The sequence below is a fragment of the Lampetra planeri genome, chromosome 74 (assembly GCF_965212315.1).
Source record: "Lampetra planeri chromosome 74, kcLamPlan1.2.h2, whole genome shotgun sequence".
Taxonomy (NCBI): Eukaryota; Metazoa; Chordata; class Hyperoartia; order Petromyzontiformes; family Petromyzontidae; genus Lampetra; species Lampetra planeri.
The window spans coordinates 4,200,134-4,214,440 of record NC_136179.1 but is presented as its reverse complement, the minus strand read 5'-3'; the positions used below and the strand labels follow the sequence as shown (position 1 = coordinate 4,214,440).

Sequence of the window (14,307 nt, the reverse complement as noted above, 5' to 3'; positions counted from 1 at the left end):
GAGCACTTGATGGAGGAGAAGCGTCTTGTGGAGCAAAAGCGCCTCGAGGAGGAGGAGGAGCGTCTCGCCAAGATCGAGCGACAATGGCTCCAGACCGATACCACCAGCAGCACCACCACCACTGCCACCGCCACCACCGCTACCACCACCGCCGCCACATACTCCAATCCTGTGTGGGGCCCAATTGCTCAGAGCTTTGGAGAAGAGGGCTTCCAAGAAGATAAAGAAAACTCCGGAGTCGCTGAGCCACGGTAAACCAGTCTGCGTGTGCATCCCCTGTGTGTTTATTTTTGTTATTTATTGCCATGCTTCTCACGCAGCATCAGCCTTACTCGGTCACAAAACTTTTTTTCAGGAGGATCCTGCCAAGTCTGCTCGCATTTTGCAACAAAGTTGCTACTGTTTGCGATCCAAATTGAACGATTTGCATTGCTTGTGTGGGTTCAGTAACAGGGAGAAAGCTGCAGAACCTTCCCAGAACAGGTGGCTGCATAATCCACACGGAGAATGTGGCCAAACGTGGAAATCAAACCCAGGTCAATGTTGCTGTGACGCACAGGTACTCAAGCCCTGTCGCGCTCTCAAAATTCACAGACACTGGAAACCCCACGTGTACATTCCGCTATTCTGTGGACAGATGTATTTTTCATAACCGAATTCTGGGTTAGACCACGTAACAAAGTGGGCATATCTTCACCATGTAACCCTCCATCCACCGTGAGATTTTCGCTGTCTATCGCCTGTTTCCAGGCCAGCTGCCAAGTCGCCTTGTAATGCACAGCGACAGCTACCACTGAGAGGGGTGTCCAATTTAAAACGCGATGAGATGAGAGATGCGAGAGGCTCATCGCATGCAATGGATGTGTTGAAGCGGCCAAATGGTCGTGCACGCATTCTTCACCGCTTTCAGTTCAGATCTTGCTTCCCGCCTTGGCTATTATTGCTGCTGCATTGACCACACAGATCCACACCCATTCCGTCACAGTGGACGTTCAGGATCTCTATCGATGCCATTTGAAATGCTTAGGGCATTATGTGCAAGGGGTCAATTAGAATATACATATAGAAACATGTCAATCTAGAGTTGAAGTTTTCGTGACTGCAGGGATCCATACTCTTTGGTTATATCGGTAAATTCACGTAGTTATAAAATAACATTAATTAAATTAAATCACGACGTTTTGATGGCCATGTCGTTATTGCAAGAAAGTTTCTTGCTGTGGTTTTCCCACCTGATGATGATTGCTTGTGTTGCAATCGAAACGTTGTGATTTAATTTATTTTATTTTATACCTACGTGACTTTACCGAAAAAAAACAAAAAAAATGTCACTTAAAATTATTCAGCTAAATTTGCACAGCAACGCCACCCACTACTGTGAAACTACGGCAGTCTGTGTGAGACACAGCTGCACCTATCTCAAGGATAGCCTGGCGCCATGAGAATGACAGTACCAATACTAAGCACACTCACTGGCCATGTCGTTATTGCGGTTTCTATTCAGCTCGATTAATCCGCCACACATTCCACCCACGGACGATGGGAAGATGGCGATGTCTGCCGTAGCAGCAAGGTGGAACGGTGTCGTGTTTGACAGACAACCATCACAGTTTTACCATGTCTAGTGGTGTTCTCCCTGTTACAGGTTGAGTCACAAACCGCACCTCTCCATAACAAAGGCTCAGCCTTTGTTGAGCAGTCTATTCTTAGTCTTAAGCCTCACCTTACCATATTTATAAAAGTATGCGGCCCTTGCCCCACCACCTTCTCCAACCATTATATAAACGAAGTGGTAGCTTCTGAAATCTCTCATTTACTTGATACAGCTGTCGTGGCTGTGACGGTACCACCTGAAGACGGAAGCTTGTGTTGCCTCCGAAACGTCGTGATTTTAATTTTTTATGTTATTTTATTTTACTTTTTAATGTTTTTTACCTACGTGACTTTACCGAAAAACCTAAGAATATGAATCATTGCAGTCACGAAAGCTTCAAATCTAGAACGGTGTCGTGTTGTCTCTTCACAGATCTGAGCCAGCGCAGCCCTCCTACTCACTCGTCCAGGCCTTTGAAGCGAAGACAGAGGTTATGGAGAAGGAAGAGGTGAAGGAGATGATGGAGGATGAGGTAGAGACAGAGGAGGAGAAATCGGAGGAAGAGAAGGCAAAGGAGGACGAGATTGTGATGGTGACAATGGAGGAGAACACGGAGGGAGAACAGAAAGACAATACGGAGATGGAGGACAAGGAGACAACAAAGGATGAACAGATGGTCGTGGTGGAGGACATGGAGACGACGGACAAAGGGGAAACAATGGTGGTGGAGGAGGAAGAGAAGACGGTGGTGGAGATGGTGGATCCGGAAGTTGAGGAGGAGATGAATGAGGAAGAGATGGTGCTAGCGGAGGAGAAGAAGATGGAGAAGATGGAGGTGGCGCAGGAAGAGGAGGAGGTAGAGGAGAAGATGGTGGCGGAGGATGAAGAAGAGGGGATGGAGGAGGATGAGACGGAGGAGCAAACGGAAGAGGTGCAGGTGGAGATGCACGAAAAGAAGAGGAAGCGAGGGGGCCTCGCTCGCGTGGCGAGAGCGATCGCCTCACTCCTCCGCCGCGTGCTGCTTTGTGGTGGCAGGTCCACCGCCCAGTAGGGGTGGTGGCGGTGGTCGTGCTTCGGTGCCAACCGTGACCACTATCCCCACACTACCCGTCCACCCCGTGATACTCGCTACACACACCACACGGGTCCCCAGAGAGACGGTGCCACTGGGACCACAGCTGGGGAATGAAGCTGAGCAGCAGATGCCAGGACTACAGCGGAGAATGACTGCTTCCAGGAGACCTCACATCACACACACACACGGGACTATGCCTTTAGCATAGCCGGCCCCACACTGGGCCCCTTCCATGCTGGTTTTCATCCAGGCAGTCCTCATGGGATGACCTTGCCATGGTTTCCAGGACATGGTCGTATTAGCATTTTATTGTGCTTGAATGTATGTTATGTGCAAATGCACATCATTAGTCGTAAATGCGAGGGAGGGGTTAAGAGGTGCACGTTTAATCCAGTGTTAACATTTATTTTAGCATCATATTTAAGGACACTGTTGTTGATAAGAAGTCGTCTGGACGTGGCACGTGCCTTGTTCTACTCGATCAACCAAATTTAGTACAATGTTGGTCATACAGGAGTTTGATTTCATTCATGAGTAGTATTCACAGAGCCCCGATGACACTAACCTACCTAAAGTTATGGTTAAACAAAGTAATCTTGAGTGACTTAATTCTCAGCTCAGACATGATCATCGCAATTATTTCCAAAGACGTGTGGGGTCCTGCGAGAGCAGGTCCCGACTACAAACAGCTGGGCAGCAGAATCGGAAGTAGCTGCGTCGCCCTCGAAATGTGATGTTGCTGCTGTTGTTGTCGCTGCTGTTGTTGCTGTTGTTGCTTCTGTTGCTGTGATACACGCAGGGAGGTGGTGTTCCGTGATGGGATGACGCCTTTGATTAAAGCCTCTGATCAAACTCACCCGATTGACGCCCTTGATCGTCGCATTTGATCAACTGATATTGCATACTCTCACATGTTAAGCTCTATCATAGTGAAACATAATATTATAACCTATGAACTACAACCTATCCATTGTAACGCTGTAAAAAAATATTACCTATTGGGTATCACTCCCTTGTCGAGAAAGCCGCTCTCTTCCTTTTCTAAAGTTACATGCTAATTTCTCTGCATTCACTTTAAATCGAGGACAAAGTTTTTCCATTTATTCAAAATAAGCGCACAATTACACACTGAGATGCACTTACATATTCATGCATGAAGCACAATGGGCACATTACCCTTCGGTATGTTAATAGACATGCGGATTGTGCATTCCAAAATTAACTTTCGAATGCAAATATCCTGAAAGACAAAGGATTGGATCCTAGGGGGGGGGAGTTATAAGTCGGCTCAGAAGCAGAGCTCAATGCCATTTCGAGAGGGAACTTGATGAGGTTGGACGCTCGACTCGTCGCTCTGCTGATCGCCCTTCAACCGCGAGACAACGCATCCTGGCGAGCACAATTGCTGTGTCGACGGTTAGGCGACTTTGCATCGGGAGAGTTCGTGGCGACATCTTCAGACGGGTTACACACATCGATATATCGTGAATCTCCAAGTAAGTGTCTATTTTAGCGCATGAACTCTTAAACGTGTTCGTCGTCAAATTTACGCGATTTTTTTGCGTCTCGGTTAAACGCGAGTGTCGTTCTTGTTTTAGCAGTTAACAAAATCCAAAACTCAACGCGAAACATCCCTGCGGCCGATAGCGTTCTCGATAACACCGCTGCTGATACTACGCTCACATGGAGCAGAGACGCTCTCCACAGCCCCACGCACACGGAGGCAAGAAGCCATTCAATTGCTCTGTGTGTGGGAAGTCCTTTTCACAGCCATCACATCTTCAAAGACACCAGAGAACACACACGGGCGAAAAACCATTCCTGTGTTCTGTGTGTGGGATAGCATTTTCACTTTCAGAAAACTGCCAACGCCATCAGAAAACTCACACGGGCGAGAAGCCATTCCTATGCCATGTGTGTGGGAAGAAATTTGCACAGTCATCACATCTTCAGAGTCATCAGAGAACACACACGGGCGAGAAGCCATTCCTGTGCCCTGTGTGTGAGAAGACATTTGCAGACTCATCAACTCTTCAAACTCATCAGAGAACACACACGGGCGAGAAGCCATTCCTGTGCTCTGTGTGTGGGAAGACATTTGCACAGTCATCAACTCTTCAAACTCATAAGAATACACACACGGGCGAGAAGCCATTCCTGTGCCCTGTGTGTGGGAAGGCATTTGCACACTCGTCAACTCTTCAAGACCATCAGAGAACACACACGGGAGAGAAGCCATTCCTGTGCCCTGTGTGTGGGAAGACATTTGCACACGCATCAAACATGAACAGGCATCAGAAGGTCCACAATGATTGGAAACTGAAATCAAAAGCTGAAATTCAAGGTGCTGCAATGAGTCCTAAAGAAGTTTCCACCTTCGATCCCATGCAGTTGGATCCCGAGAGATGGCTGGATGTAATGGAGTGGCTCGAGAGTCAACCAGAGAGCTCAGGGTGACTGAAATATAATGTTGCATGCGGTTATACCTATTAAGCCGTATCGAGTACTTTTGTGTGTAATTTTGACCATTTTAGTTTTACAGTTTTTTTTAGAGTTTAATGACGTGCACATTGGTGGTTTGTAATGTTATCGGATTACTTGCCGAAGTGGTGTGAAGAGCACTGGTTGTGAGAGGGTTCAATTGTAGTCGTTAAGTGTTCCTGTTGAGCTAAAGTTGGAATGCGTATGTAGGTACATCTTTACTCAACATTTAAACGTTTTTTTTTCAAGTATATTGCTTTTTTTGATTGGTATTAATCGACTTTAGATAGCGATTTCAGGATGTACATTGATGACGCGTTCGTTGGATATATGGCCTTTACTTCAACATAGACGCACAGTGAACAAACGTGGTGAACTAATAAGGAAATCATGGGGAATTATACTTTAACGCTTTGGTATTCCTGGAACGGAAATCGTTTGCATTGCACTCGAAATGTAATAAATATTCCCTTCGAGTTTTGACGTAAAAATTATTGCAGATGAATAAAAACGTATTTTTAACAAATGTTTGTCCGGTCTTTATTTTATAATGTTCCTCGCAAAAACATGTTAAGCGAGTTTCAGGTGGAGGATCTCCGTCACACAAGTGTGCCCTTAACCGGCAGCATCTTGGCTGTCTACCCGATTAACACGTGTTCCTTGAGGGGAAAGGTCCCCGTAGTTAATCGTTCATCAACGTAACAGTCCCTAATCCCGAAGTATGTCGTGGATAAACTACACTATAACATGGAAACTGTAATACTATAAACGATAACACTAAACATTAAACGATTATAAACTAGTGTTATAATTTATAACCATATAAACGGAGGTTAGGTACTATAATATCATTAGAAGCATTAGAATTACAGTGTGGTCGTATAAGAATCGCACTCTACTCATATGTATGTATAGTGTACGTGCAAGGATCGGATAAAAATTATTACAATTACAACATGGTCATGTTACAATCACGATTTTCACTGCTAGATGTCATTGAATATAAATACACGCACAAACCCATTATAAACTCATGAGATTATGAATCATTACAATTATTATAACAATCACAAATTGTGACAGAAATTCCCACACGCAAAACACCACGCTCACGTGACGAATTCTTAAACAAACTGCAACACGCAAGTGACAGAACTCAATAAAAAAAAACGCCGCAATAAAAAGAACAACATGAATGGACAAATCCTAAAAACAGACAACACACGCACGTTAGTAGCTGTTAGAAGAAAACAACACCTAGCACCTTCAACTATACACATACAGCCCCAAAGAGCCAACTCGTAAATGGGGCGGTATATGACAGCCTTCGCTGCTGTCGACGGGGCCAAGCAGCGAGTGTTTAACTCCATTGTTTCAGAATCCGCGGCATCACCCGGTCAGATTGCCTTAGCCAAACTACATCTCCACAACAAGGCAACCTTCACTATGCTGTGTATTTTAGCAGTATATTTGCGGACGCACTTGAAGATAACAATTCGTCTAGAAAAGGCAGGCGACTTGTTCTACCAACACGATTAAAAATTTCTACCGAAAGAAGTATGAGTTCATTCATGAGTAGTATTCACTAAGCCCCGATGGCACTAACCTACACACAGTTATGATTAAACAAAGTAAACATTAGTCGCTCATCCCAGCTCAGACATGATCATAGCAATTATTTCCAAATCCGTGTCGGGTCCCACGAGAACAGGGCACGTCAACATATTCTCAAATTGTAAACTCACATTGCATACTCCTATGAGCTATACATTGTAACGCTTTAAAATAACACTACAAACTAGTGTTATAGTAAACTATAATGTTGTGAACTCTAACAATATAAGCTATGAGCGATACATTATAACGCAATAAAATAACATCATAAACTAGTGTTACAGATTAGAACACCGTACATCGAATTCTTAGCTTCACACCGTGATCCTCTAAGAATCACACTATGCTCGTGAGTATGTAACATGTATGCATGTAAAATGTATGTATGTAATATGGACGTGCGAACCAAGGGTGGAATATGTGAAACGGAAGGTGCAGGATCAGGATGGGATTAAAATTATTTGAATAACACTTTGGTGGTATTAGGATCAAGCTGTCCACTATTGGATGAATGTTCCATCTCAATGGCATCAAATAGCAATATTCAGTATGAATATGTTAAAAAAATCGCACAAACCCAATATTAGCCCGTGAAATAATGAATCGTTACAATTGTAATGACTCCGGACTCACACTGCAGAGGGTTCTTTGATTTAGCCGTTAACGCGGCTTAGAACCCAGGCGTTACGATATAGCAATGACGACGAGACTGCAACCAGCCAACACAGCCCCAAACCTCGTTCCTCCCCCTCTCTCATTCTCGGCGTGAACCTCCGCCCACACTTGGTCTCGCCTTCCCTTCTCGAACTCTCTCTATCTTGTTGTCACCACGTGTCCCTTAGTTGATGCACTGTCTTTACATCACCCACCTACCTCTATGACATCTACCTGAACCCGCCATGGGCGGAGCAACTTGGGGGTCATACCCGGTGGCACCTTTAGGCAATACAACCATGCCCTGTCCCCCACTGCCCATGGAAGCACGTGTTCCCGTCGCCCGAGTTATTTTCATTGGCGGCTTGCGCTCTGGTGGGGAAAGGTCCTCGTTATGAATCATTTCACAAAGTTCAGGTCCAGAATACCGAAGTATACCGGGAATCACCTGTACTTAAAAACATGTAAACTGATAACACTATAAACAATAACACTAAACATTAAACGACAAAAAAATTATCAACTGGTTTTATAATTTATAGCACCATAAACGGAGGAACGGTATTTAAATCTCATTAGAAGTATTAAAATCGCACTCTACACATATGTATGTAAATTATCTGTTAAATCGAACCGGGGGTCGGATATGTGAACTGTGGGGGGTACAGGGCAAGAATCGCATTCAAATTTTAGAATAACAATATGGTCGTATTAGCATTTTACTGTGCTTGAATGTATTTTATGTGCAAATGCAAATCGTTAGTCGTAAATGCGAGGGAGGGATTACGACGTGCACGTTTAATCCAGTGTTAACATTTATTTTAGCATCATATTTAAGGACACTGTTGTTGATAAGAATTTGTCTACTCGATCAACCAAAATGAGTGCAATGTCGGTCATACAGGAGTGTGATTTCATTCATGAGTGGTATTCACAGAGCCCCGATGACACTAACCTACCTAAAGTTATGGTTAAACAAAGTAATCTTGAGTGTATTCTTAGGTTTTTTCGGTAAAGTCACGTAGGTAAAAAATTAAAATTAATAAAAGTAAAATAAAAAAAAATCACGACGAAAAAACCTAAGAATATGAATCCTTGCAGTCACGAAAGCTTCAAATCTAGAATTAATCTTGAGTTACTTAATTCTAATCTCAGACATGATCATCGCAATCATTTCCAAAGACGTGTGGGGTCCTGCGAGAGCAGGTCCCGACTACGATGAAAATAAAACAGCCGGCAAAAAGCCACAGTTCACTTTGATTCGATAAATAATTAACACGCCCAGAAGAGAGCGATAGCATAGGTTTGGCAAGGTCTGGGCCGCAGTGCTGCAGTGCACTGTGGGCGCAGACCCTGCGCTGTGTGAGTGTGGTGTGTATGCAAGTGTGCGAATGGTAGTTTCGCTAATATTACGTACATTTATGTAAAAGATGGGTGCTGCGTGCTGCGATTAGTGGAGTCCCCAAACAACTTTACCTTACGAGTAGGCAGGGGTCGCTATACAGTGAGTCTGAGCGGACTGAGCTGGCAGCTTCACCTGCCGGGACCACGGCCAGTTGCGTAGCGCACCCTACAGTTTCGGCCATGGGTCAATACCCAAATGGGGCAACCCAGCTGACTGTTTGATGGGTACAATGGGTACTTTTCGGTTTATCCGGCTTATTACCATTATTATGTATTGACGTTGATCACGTCTCCTGCCGCTGTCACTCTCTGGCCGTTGCACAAGCCATATCGGAATTTGCGACATGCTAAAACAATCAGTACAGTGTGACACCACCCGGGTAACTCCCGGGATCAAAATGGCCATGGGAAAGTGATCGCTTTATTGAGATGATTATGGTACTACCACAGGGTATTGTGAACGGTTCAGGAGGAGGAGAGGTCTGGATTTCTAAGTCTCACAGTATCGGTAAGAAGCGCCGGGTGGGGGATGCCCTCCACTGGGGTACAAATTCTGTCATTATTAGTATACGATCATGCAATGTTTCTATCTGCAAGCTGTCATAACTGAAACGAGACCCGTTAGTGTTCGATTGAGAAATGGAATAAACTTAAAAACACCAACAAAATACATTTTAATATAATAAAAAAATAGGTGACCCCATAGCGCATCTGTCTGTGTGTGTACATACAGACGGAGGATGCAGGGGCCAACCTGTGTGCGATCGGAACGGTGCAATTGCTGACCAATGTCACTGTGGATGGCGCACACGCTGACGCACACCGGAGCTGTGTCTTTGCGATGCAAGGGCATGGTGGATGGTGGAACACATATGGATGGTGCGTTACGAATAAAATAAAACAAAACAAACCGCTGGAAGCAGCCATGCGAGCAGGCTACCTTGAGAGCGATCGCGAATGGGTTGCGTGTCTGGAAGAAGCCTCGCTCTTTCAGATGCCGTACCAGCTTCGTCAACTTTTCGATACGATTCTGCTGTATTCCATGCCAGCAGATACGAAGGCTCTCTGTGATAAATTCTACGACGAATTGTCTCGCGATTACGAGTACCAGTACCGCCAGCTGACCAACAAAGAAGAAATGCTAAATCTTCTTGGTTCTTTCGCTAAAGTCACGTACAAGGGAAGTAATAAAATAACCAGGTCTGTCGAGGCGACAGCGTCTGAATGAAACAGCACACGTGCTTGGAGCATATATATATATGCTGGGTTGGAAGGGGGGGAAAGGGCGCCTTGACAAAAAAATGTGCATATCAAGAGCAATTTAGCATATTTATGGGAAATGCAGATATGTGATTAGTACTACTTATGCCCGTGCATTATGCAGGATTAGCAGCATCAAAGGGAGGGGATATGAGAAATGCAGTTATGTGATTAGTACTACTTATGCCCGTGCATTATGCAGGATTAGCAGCATCAAAGGGAGGGGATATGGGAAATGCAGTTATGTGATTAGCTTAGCCCGTCCATTATGCAGGATTAGCAGCATCAAAGGGAGGGGATATGGGAAATGCAGGTATGTGATTAGTACTACTTATACCCGTGCATTATGCAGGATTAGCAGCATCAAAGAAAATAAAAGAAATGGTAAAGGTCAAGACCCTTCACAGCCTCCACGAGTTCCTCACGGCAGGTGGGATGGCTCTGTCGGACTTTGACGACCTCCCGCAGCTTTCCGAGTACCCACACTTGGTCTTGGACTCGCTGCTTGAGAACAACCATATCCGCCGCGAATTGTACACGAAGGACTTCCCATTTCGACTTCGGCGCAAACAGTTCCCCATTGTCCCAGCCTTCGCGATGACCATCAACAAGGCGCAAGGGCAAACTGTTCACAACCTGGGATTATATCTACCAACGCCATGCTTCTCGCACGGCCAACTGTACGTGGCACTATCGCGAGTCACGGCAAGATCCAACATCAAGGCGCTTATTGAGGGACCTGACGACGAGGAGGAAGACGGAGTGTACACGAAGAATATTGTGTATCGCCAGATATTTGAATAAGTTGCATTTTATATTTCTATAACTTGCATTCTTTAATATTGTCGATTGAGGGTCTCATTAAAATACATATAACCTCACACTGAGATGCACTTACATATTCATGCATGAAGCACAATGGGCACATTACCCTTCGGTATGTTAATATACATGCGGATTGTACCTTCCAAAATTAACAATCGAATGCAAATATCCTGAAAGACAAAGGAATGGATCCTAGGGGGGAGTTATAAGGCGGCTCAGAAGCAGAGCTTAATGCCATTTCGAGAGAGAACTTGATGAGGTTGGACGCTCGACTCGTCGCTCTGCTGATCGCCCTTCAACCGCGAGACAACGCAGCCTGGCGAGCACAATTGCTGTGTCGACAGTTAGGCGACTTTGCGTCGGGAGAGTTCGTGGCGACATCTTCAGACGGGTTCCAGACATCGATAACCGTGAATCTCCAAGTAAGTGTCTATTTTCGCGGATAAACTCTTGAACGTGTTCGTCGTCAAATTAGCGGGATTTTTTGCGTCTCGGTTAGACGCGAGTGTCGTTCTTGTTTTAGCAGTTAACAAAATCCAAAACTCTAAAACGCTAAACATCATTGCGGCCGATAGCGTACATTTGACTCGATAACACCGCTGCTGTTACTACGCTCACATGGAGCAGAGACGCTCTCCACAGCCCCACGCACACGGAGGCAAGAAGCCATTCAATTGCTCTGTGTGTGAGAAGTCCTTTTCACGGCCATCACATCTTAAGAGACACCAGAGAACACACACGGGCGAGAAGCCGTTCCTGTGCTCTGTGTGCGGGAAGACATTTGCACACTCATCACATCTTCAGAGTCACCAGAGAACACACACGGGCGAGAAGCCGTTCCTGTGTTCTGTGTGTGGGAAGACATTTGCACAGTCATCACATCTTCAGAGTCATCAGAGAACACACACGGGCGAGAAGCCATTCCTGTGCTCTGTGTGTGGGGAGGCCTTTACACGGGCATCAACTCTTCAAACTCATCAGAGAACACACACGGGCGAGAAGCCGTTCCTGTGTTCTGTGTGTGGGAAGGCATTTTCACTTTCAGCAAACTGCCAACGCCATCAGAAAACACATACGGGCGAGAAGCCATTCCTGTGCCCTGTGTGTGGTAAGACATTTGCACAGTCGTCAACTCTTCAGAACCATCAGAGAACACACACGGGCGAGACGCCATTTCTGTGCCCTGTGTGTGGGAAGGCATTTGTACGGTCATCAACCATGAACAGGCATCAGAAGGTCCACAATGACAGGAAACTGAAATCAAAAGCTGAAATTCAAGGTGCTGCAATGAGTCCTGAAGAAGTTTCCACCTTCGATCCCATGCAGTTGGATCCCGAGAGATGGCTGGATGTAATGGAGTGGCTCGAGAGTCAACCAGAGAGCTCGGGGTGACTGACAAAATATTATGTCATGTGGTTATAACTATTAGCCGTATCGAGTACAATTGCTGTGTCGACAGTTAGGCGACTTTGCGTCGGGAGAGTTCGTGGCAAAATCTTCAGACGGGTTCCAGACATCGAAATACCGTGAATCTCCAAGTAAGTGTCTATTTTCGCGGATAAACTCTTAAACGTGTTCGTCAAATTTACGGGATTTTTGTGAGTCTCGGTTAGACGCGAGTGTCGTTCTTGTTTTAGCAGTTAACAAAATCCAAAACTCAACGCTAAACATCCTTGCGGCCGATAGCGTTCTTTTGACTCGATAACACCGCTGCTGATACTACGCTCACATGGAGCAGAGACGCTCTCCACAGCCCCACGCACACGGAGACAAGAAGCCATTCAATTGCTCTGTGTGTGGGAAGTCCTTTTCACAGCCATCACATCTTCAGAGACACCAGAGAACACACACGGGCGAGAAACCATTCCTGTGTTCTGTGTGTGGGATAGCATTTTCACTTTCAGAAAACTGCCAACGCCATCAGAAAACACACACGGGCGAGAAGCCATTCCTATGCCATGTGTGTGGGAAGACATTTGCACAGTCATCACAACTTCAGAGTCACCAGAGAACACACACGGGCGAGAAGCCATTCCTGTGTTCTGTTTGTGGGATAGCATTTGCACGCTCGTCAACTCTTCAAGATCATCAAAGAACACACACTGTCGAGAAGCCATTCCTATGCCCTGTGTGTGGGAAGACATTTGCACAGTCATCACATCTTCAGAGTCACCAGAGAACACACACGGGCGAGAAGCCATTCCTGTGCCCTGTGTGTGGGAAGGCATTTGCACGGTCATCAATACGGATCAGGCACCAGAAGGTCCTCGATGATAGGAAGCTGAAATCAAAAGGTGTAATTCAAGGTGCTGCAATTATTCCTGAAGATAATTCCACCTTCGATCCCATGCAGTTGGATCCCGAGAGATGGCTCGATGTAATGAAGTGGCTCGAGGATCAACCCGAGAGCTAGCGGTGACTGAAATATAATGTTGCATGCGGTTATACCTATTAAGCTGTCTTGAGTACTTTTGTGTGTAATTCTGACCATTTAGTTTTACAGTTCGTTTGAGAGTTTCTTGACGTGCAGGTGGTGATTTTTGATGTTGTCGGATTACTTGGTGAAGTGGTGTGATGAGCAGTGGTTGTGAGATGGTTCAATTCCGGACAATATTGTAGTGTTTAAGTCTTCCTGTTGAGCTAAAGTTGGAATGCATCTGTAGTTAGATCTTAAACGGGTTTTTTTTTCAAGTATAAAGCTTTTTTTGGTTGGTAATAATCGACTTTAGGATGTACATTGATGAAGCGTTCGTTGGATATATGGCCGTGACTTCAACATAGATGAACAGTGAACAAACGTGGTGAACTAATAAGGAAATCATGGGGAATTATACTTTAACGCTTTGGTATTCCTGGAACGGATATGGTTTGCATTGTACTGTAACTGTTTGAACATAGGACATAATAAATATTCCCTTCGAGTTTTGACGTAAAAGTGATTGCAGATGAATAAAAACGTATTTTAACAAATGTGTGTCCGTTAATTTATTTTACAATGTTTATAGCAAAAACGTGTTTTAAGCGAGTTTTAGGTGGAGGATCTTCGTCACACAAATCTGCCCTTAACCGGCAGCATCTTGGCTGTCTCTCCATTAACATGTTACGGTCCCAAATCCTCAAGTATGACATTATTAAAATCCCACTGTAGTCGCATTAGAATAAAACTGTCCACTGTTGGATGAATGTCATGCTAATTTAATCGAATAGCTATATACGGTATGTAAAGTGTATCACTTATATATTATAACATAATTGCATTTCATATGATTTGAAAAACATACGTTCATTTAAAATAAACGGAGATTTTCGTGGACTTTGTGGGGAGATGGAGCGCAGTGGATCGGATCGTCTCCGCTGCTGTCGACGGGGCCAAGCAGCGAATGTTTAACTCCAGTCACAG

At 44.9% G+C, this 14,307-nt stretch overlaps 3 protein-coding genes across 3 annotated transcripts in view; 2 read left to right on the top strand and 1 right to left on the bottom strand.

Annotated features, from left to right (window-relative positions):
- LOC144737838 (uncharacterized) overlaps positions 1 to 14,307 on the bottom strand; it is a 122,530-nt gene that overhangs the window by 11,751 nt on the left and 96,472 nt on the right.
- On the top strand, positions 2,193 to 12,370 carry LOC144737806 (uncharacterized). Its single transcript, XM_078620680.1, has 4 exons — positions 2,193 to 2,450; positions 4,440 to 4,970; positions 11,550 to 12,133; positions 12,367 to 12,370. The coding sequence occupies exons 1-4, from the start codon at positions 2,193 to 2,195 to the stop codon at positions 12,368 to 12,370; spliced, it is 1,377 nt and encodes a 458-aa protein (XP_078476806.1).
- On the top strand, positions 12,637 to 13,320 carry LOC144737804 (uncharacterized). The gene has a single exon (XM_078620679.1). It carries the CDS (start codon positions 12,637 to 12,639, stop codon positions 13,318 to 13,320), a length of 684 nt encoding a protein of 227 aa, XP_078476805.1.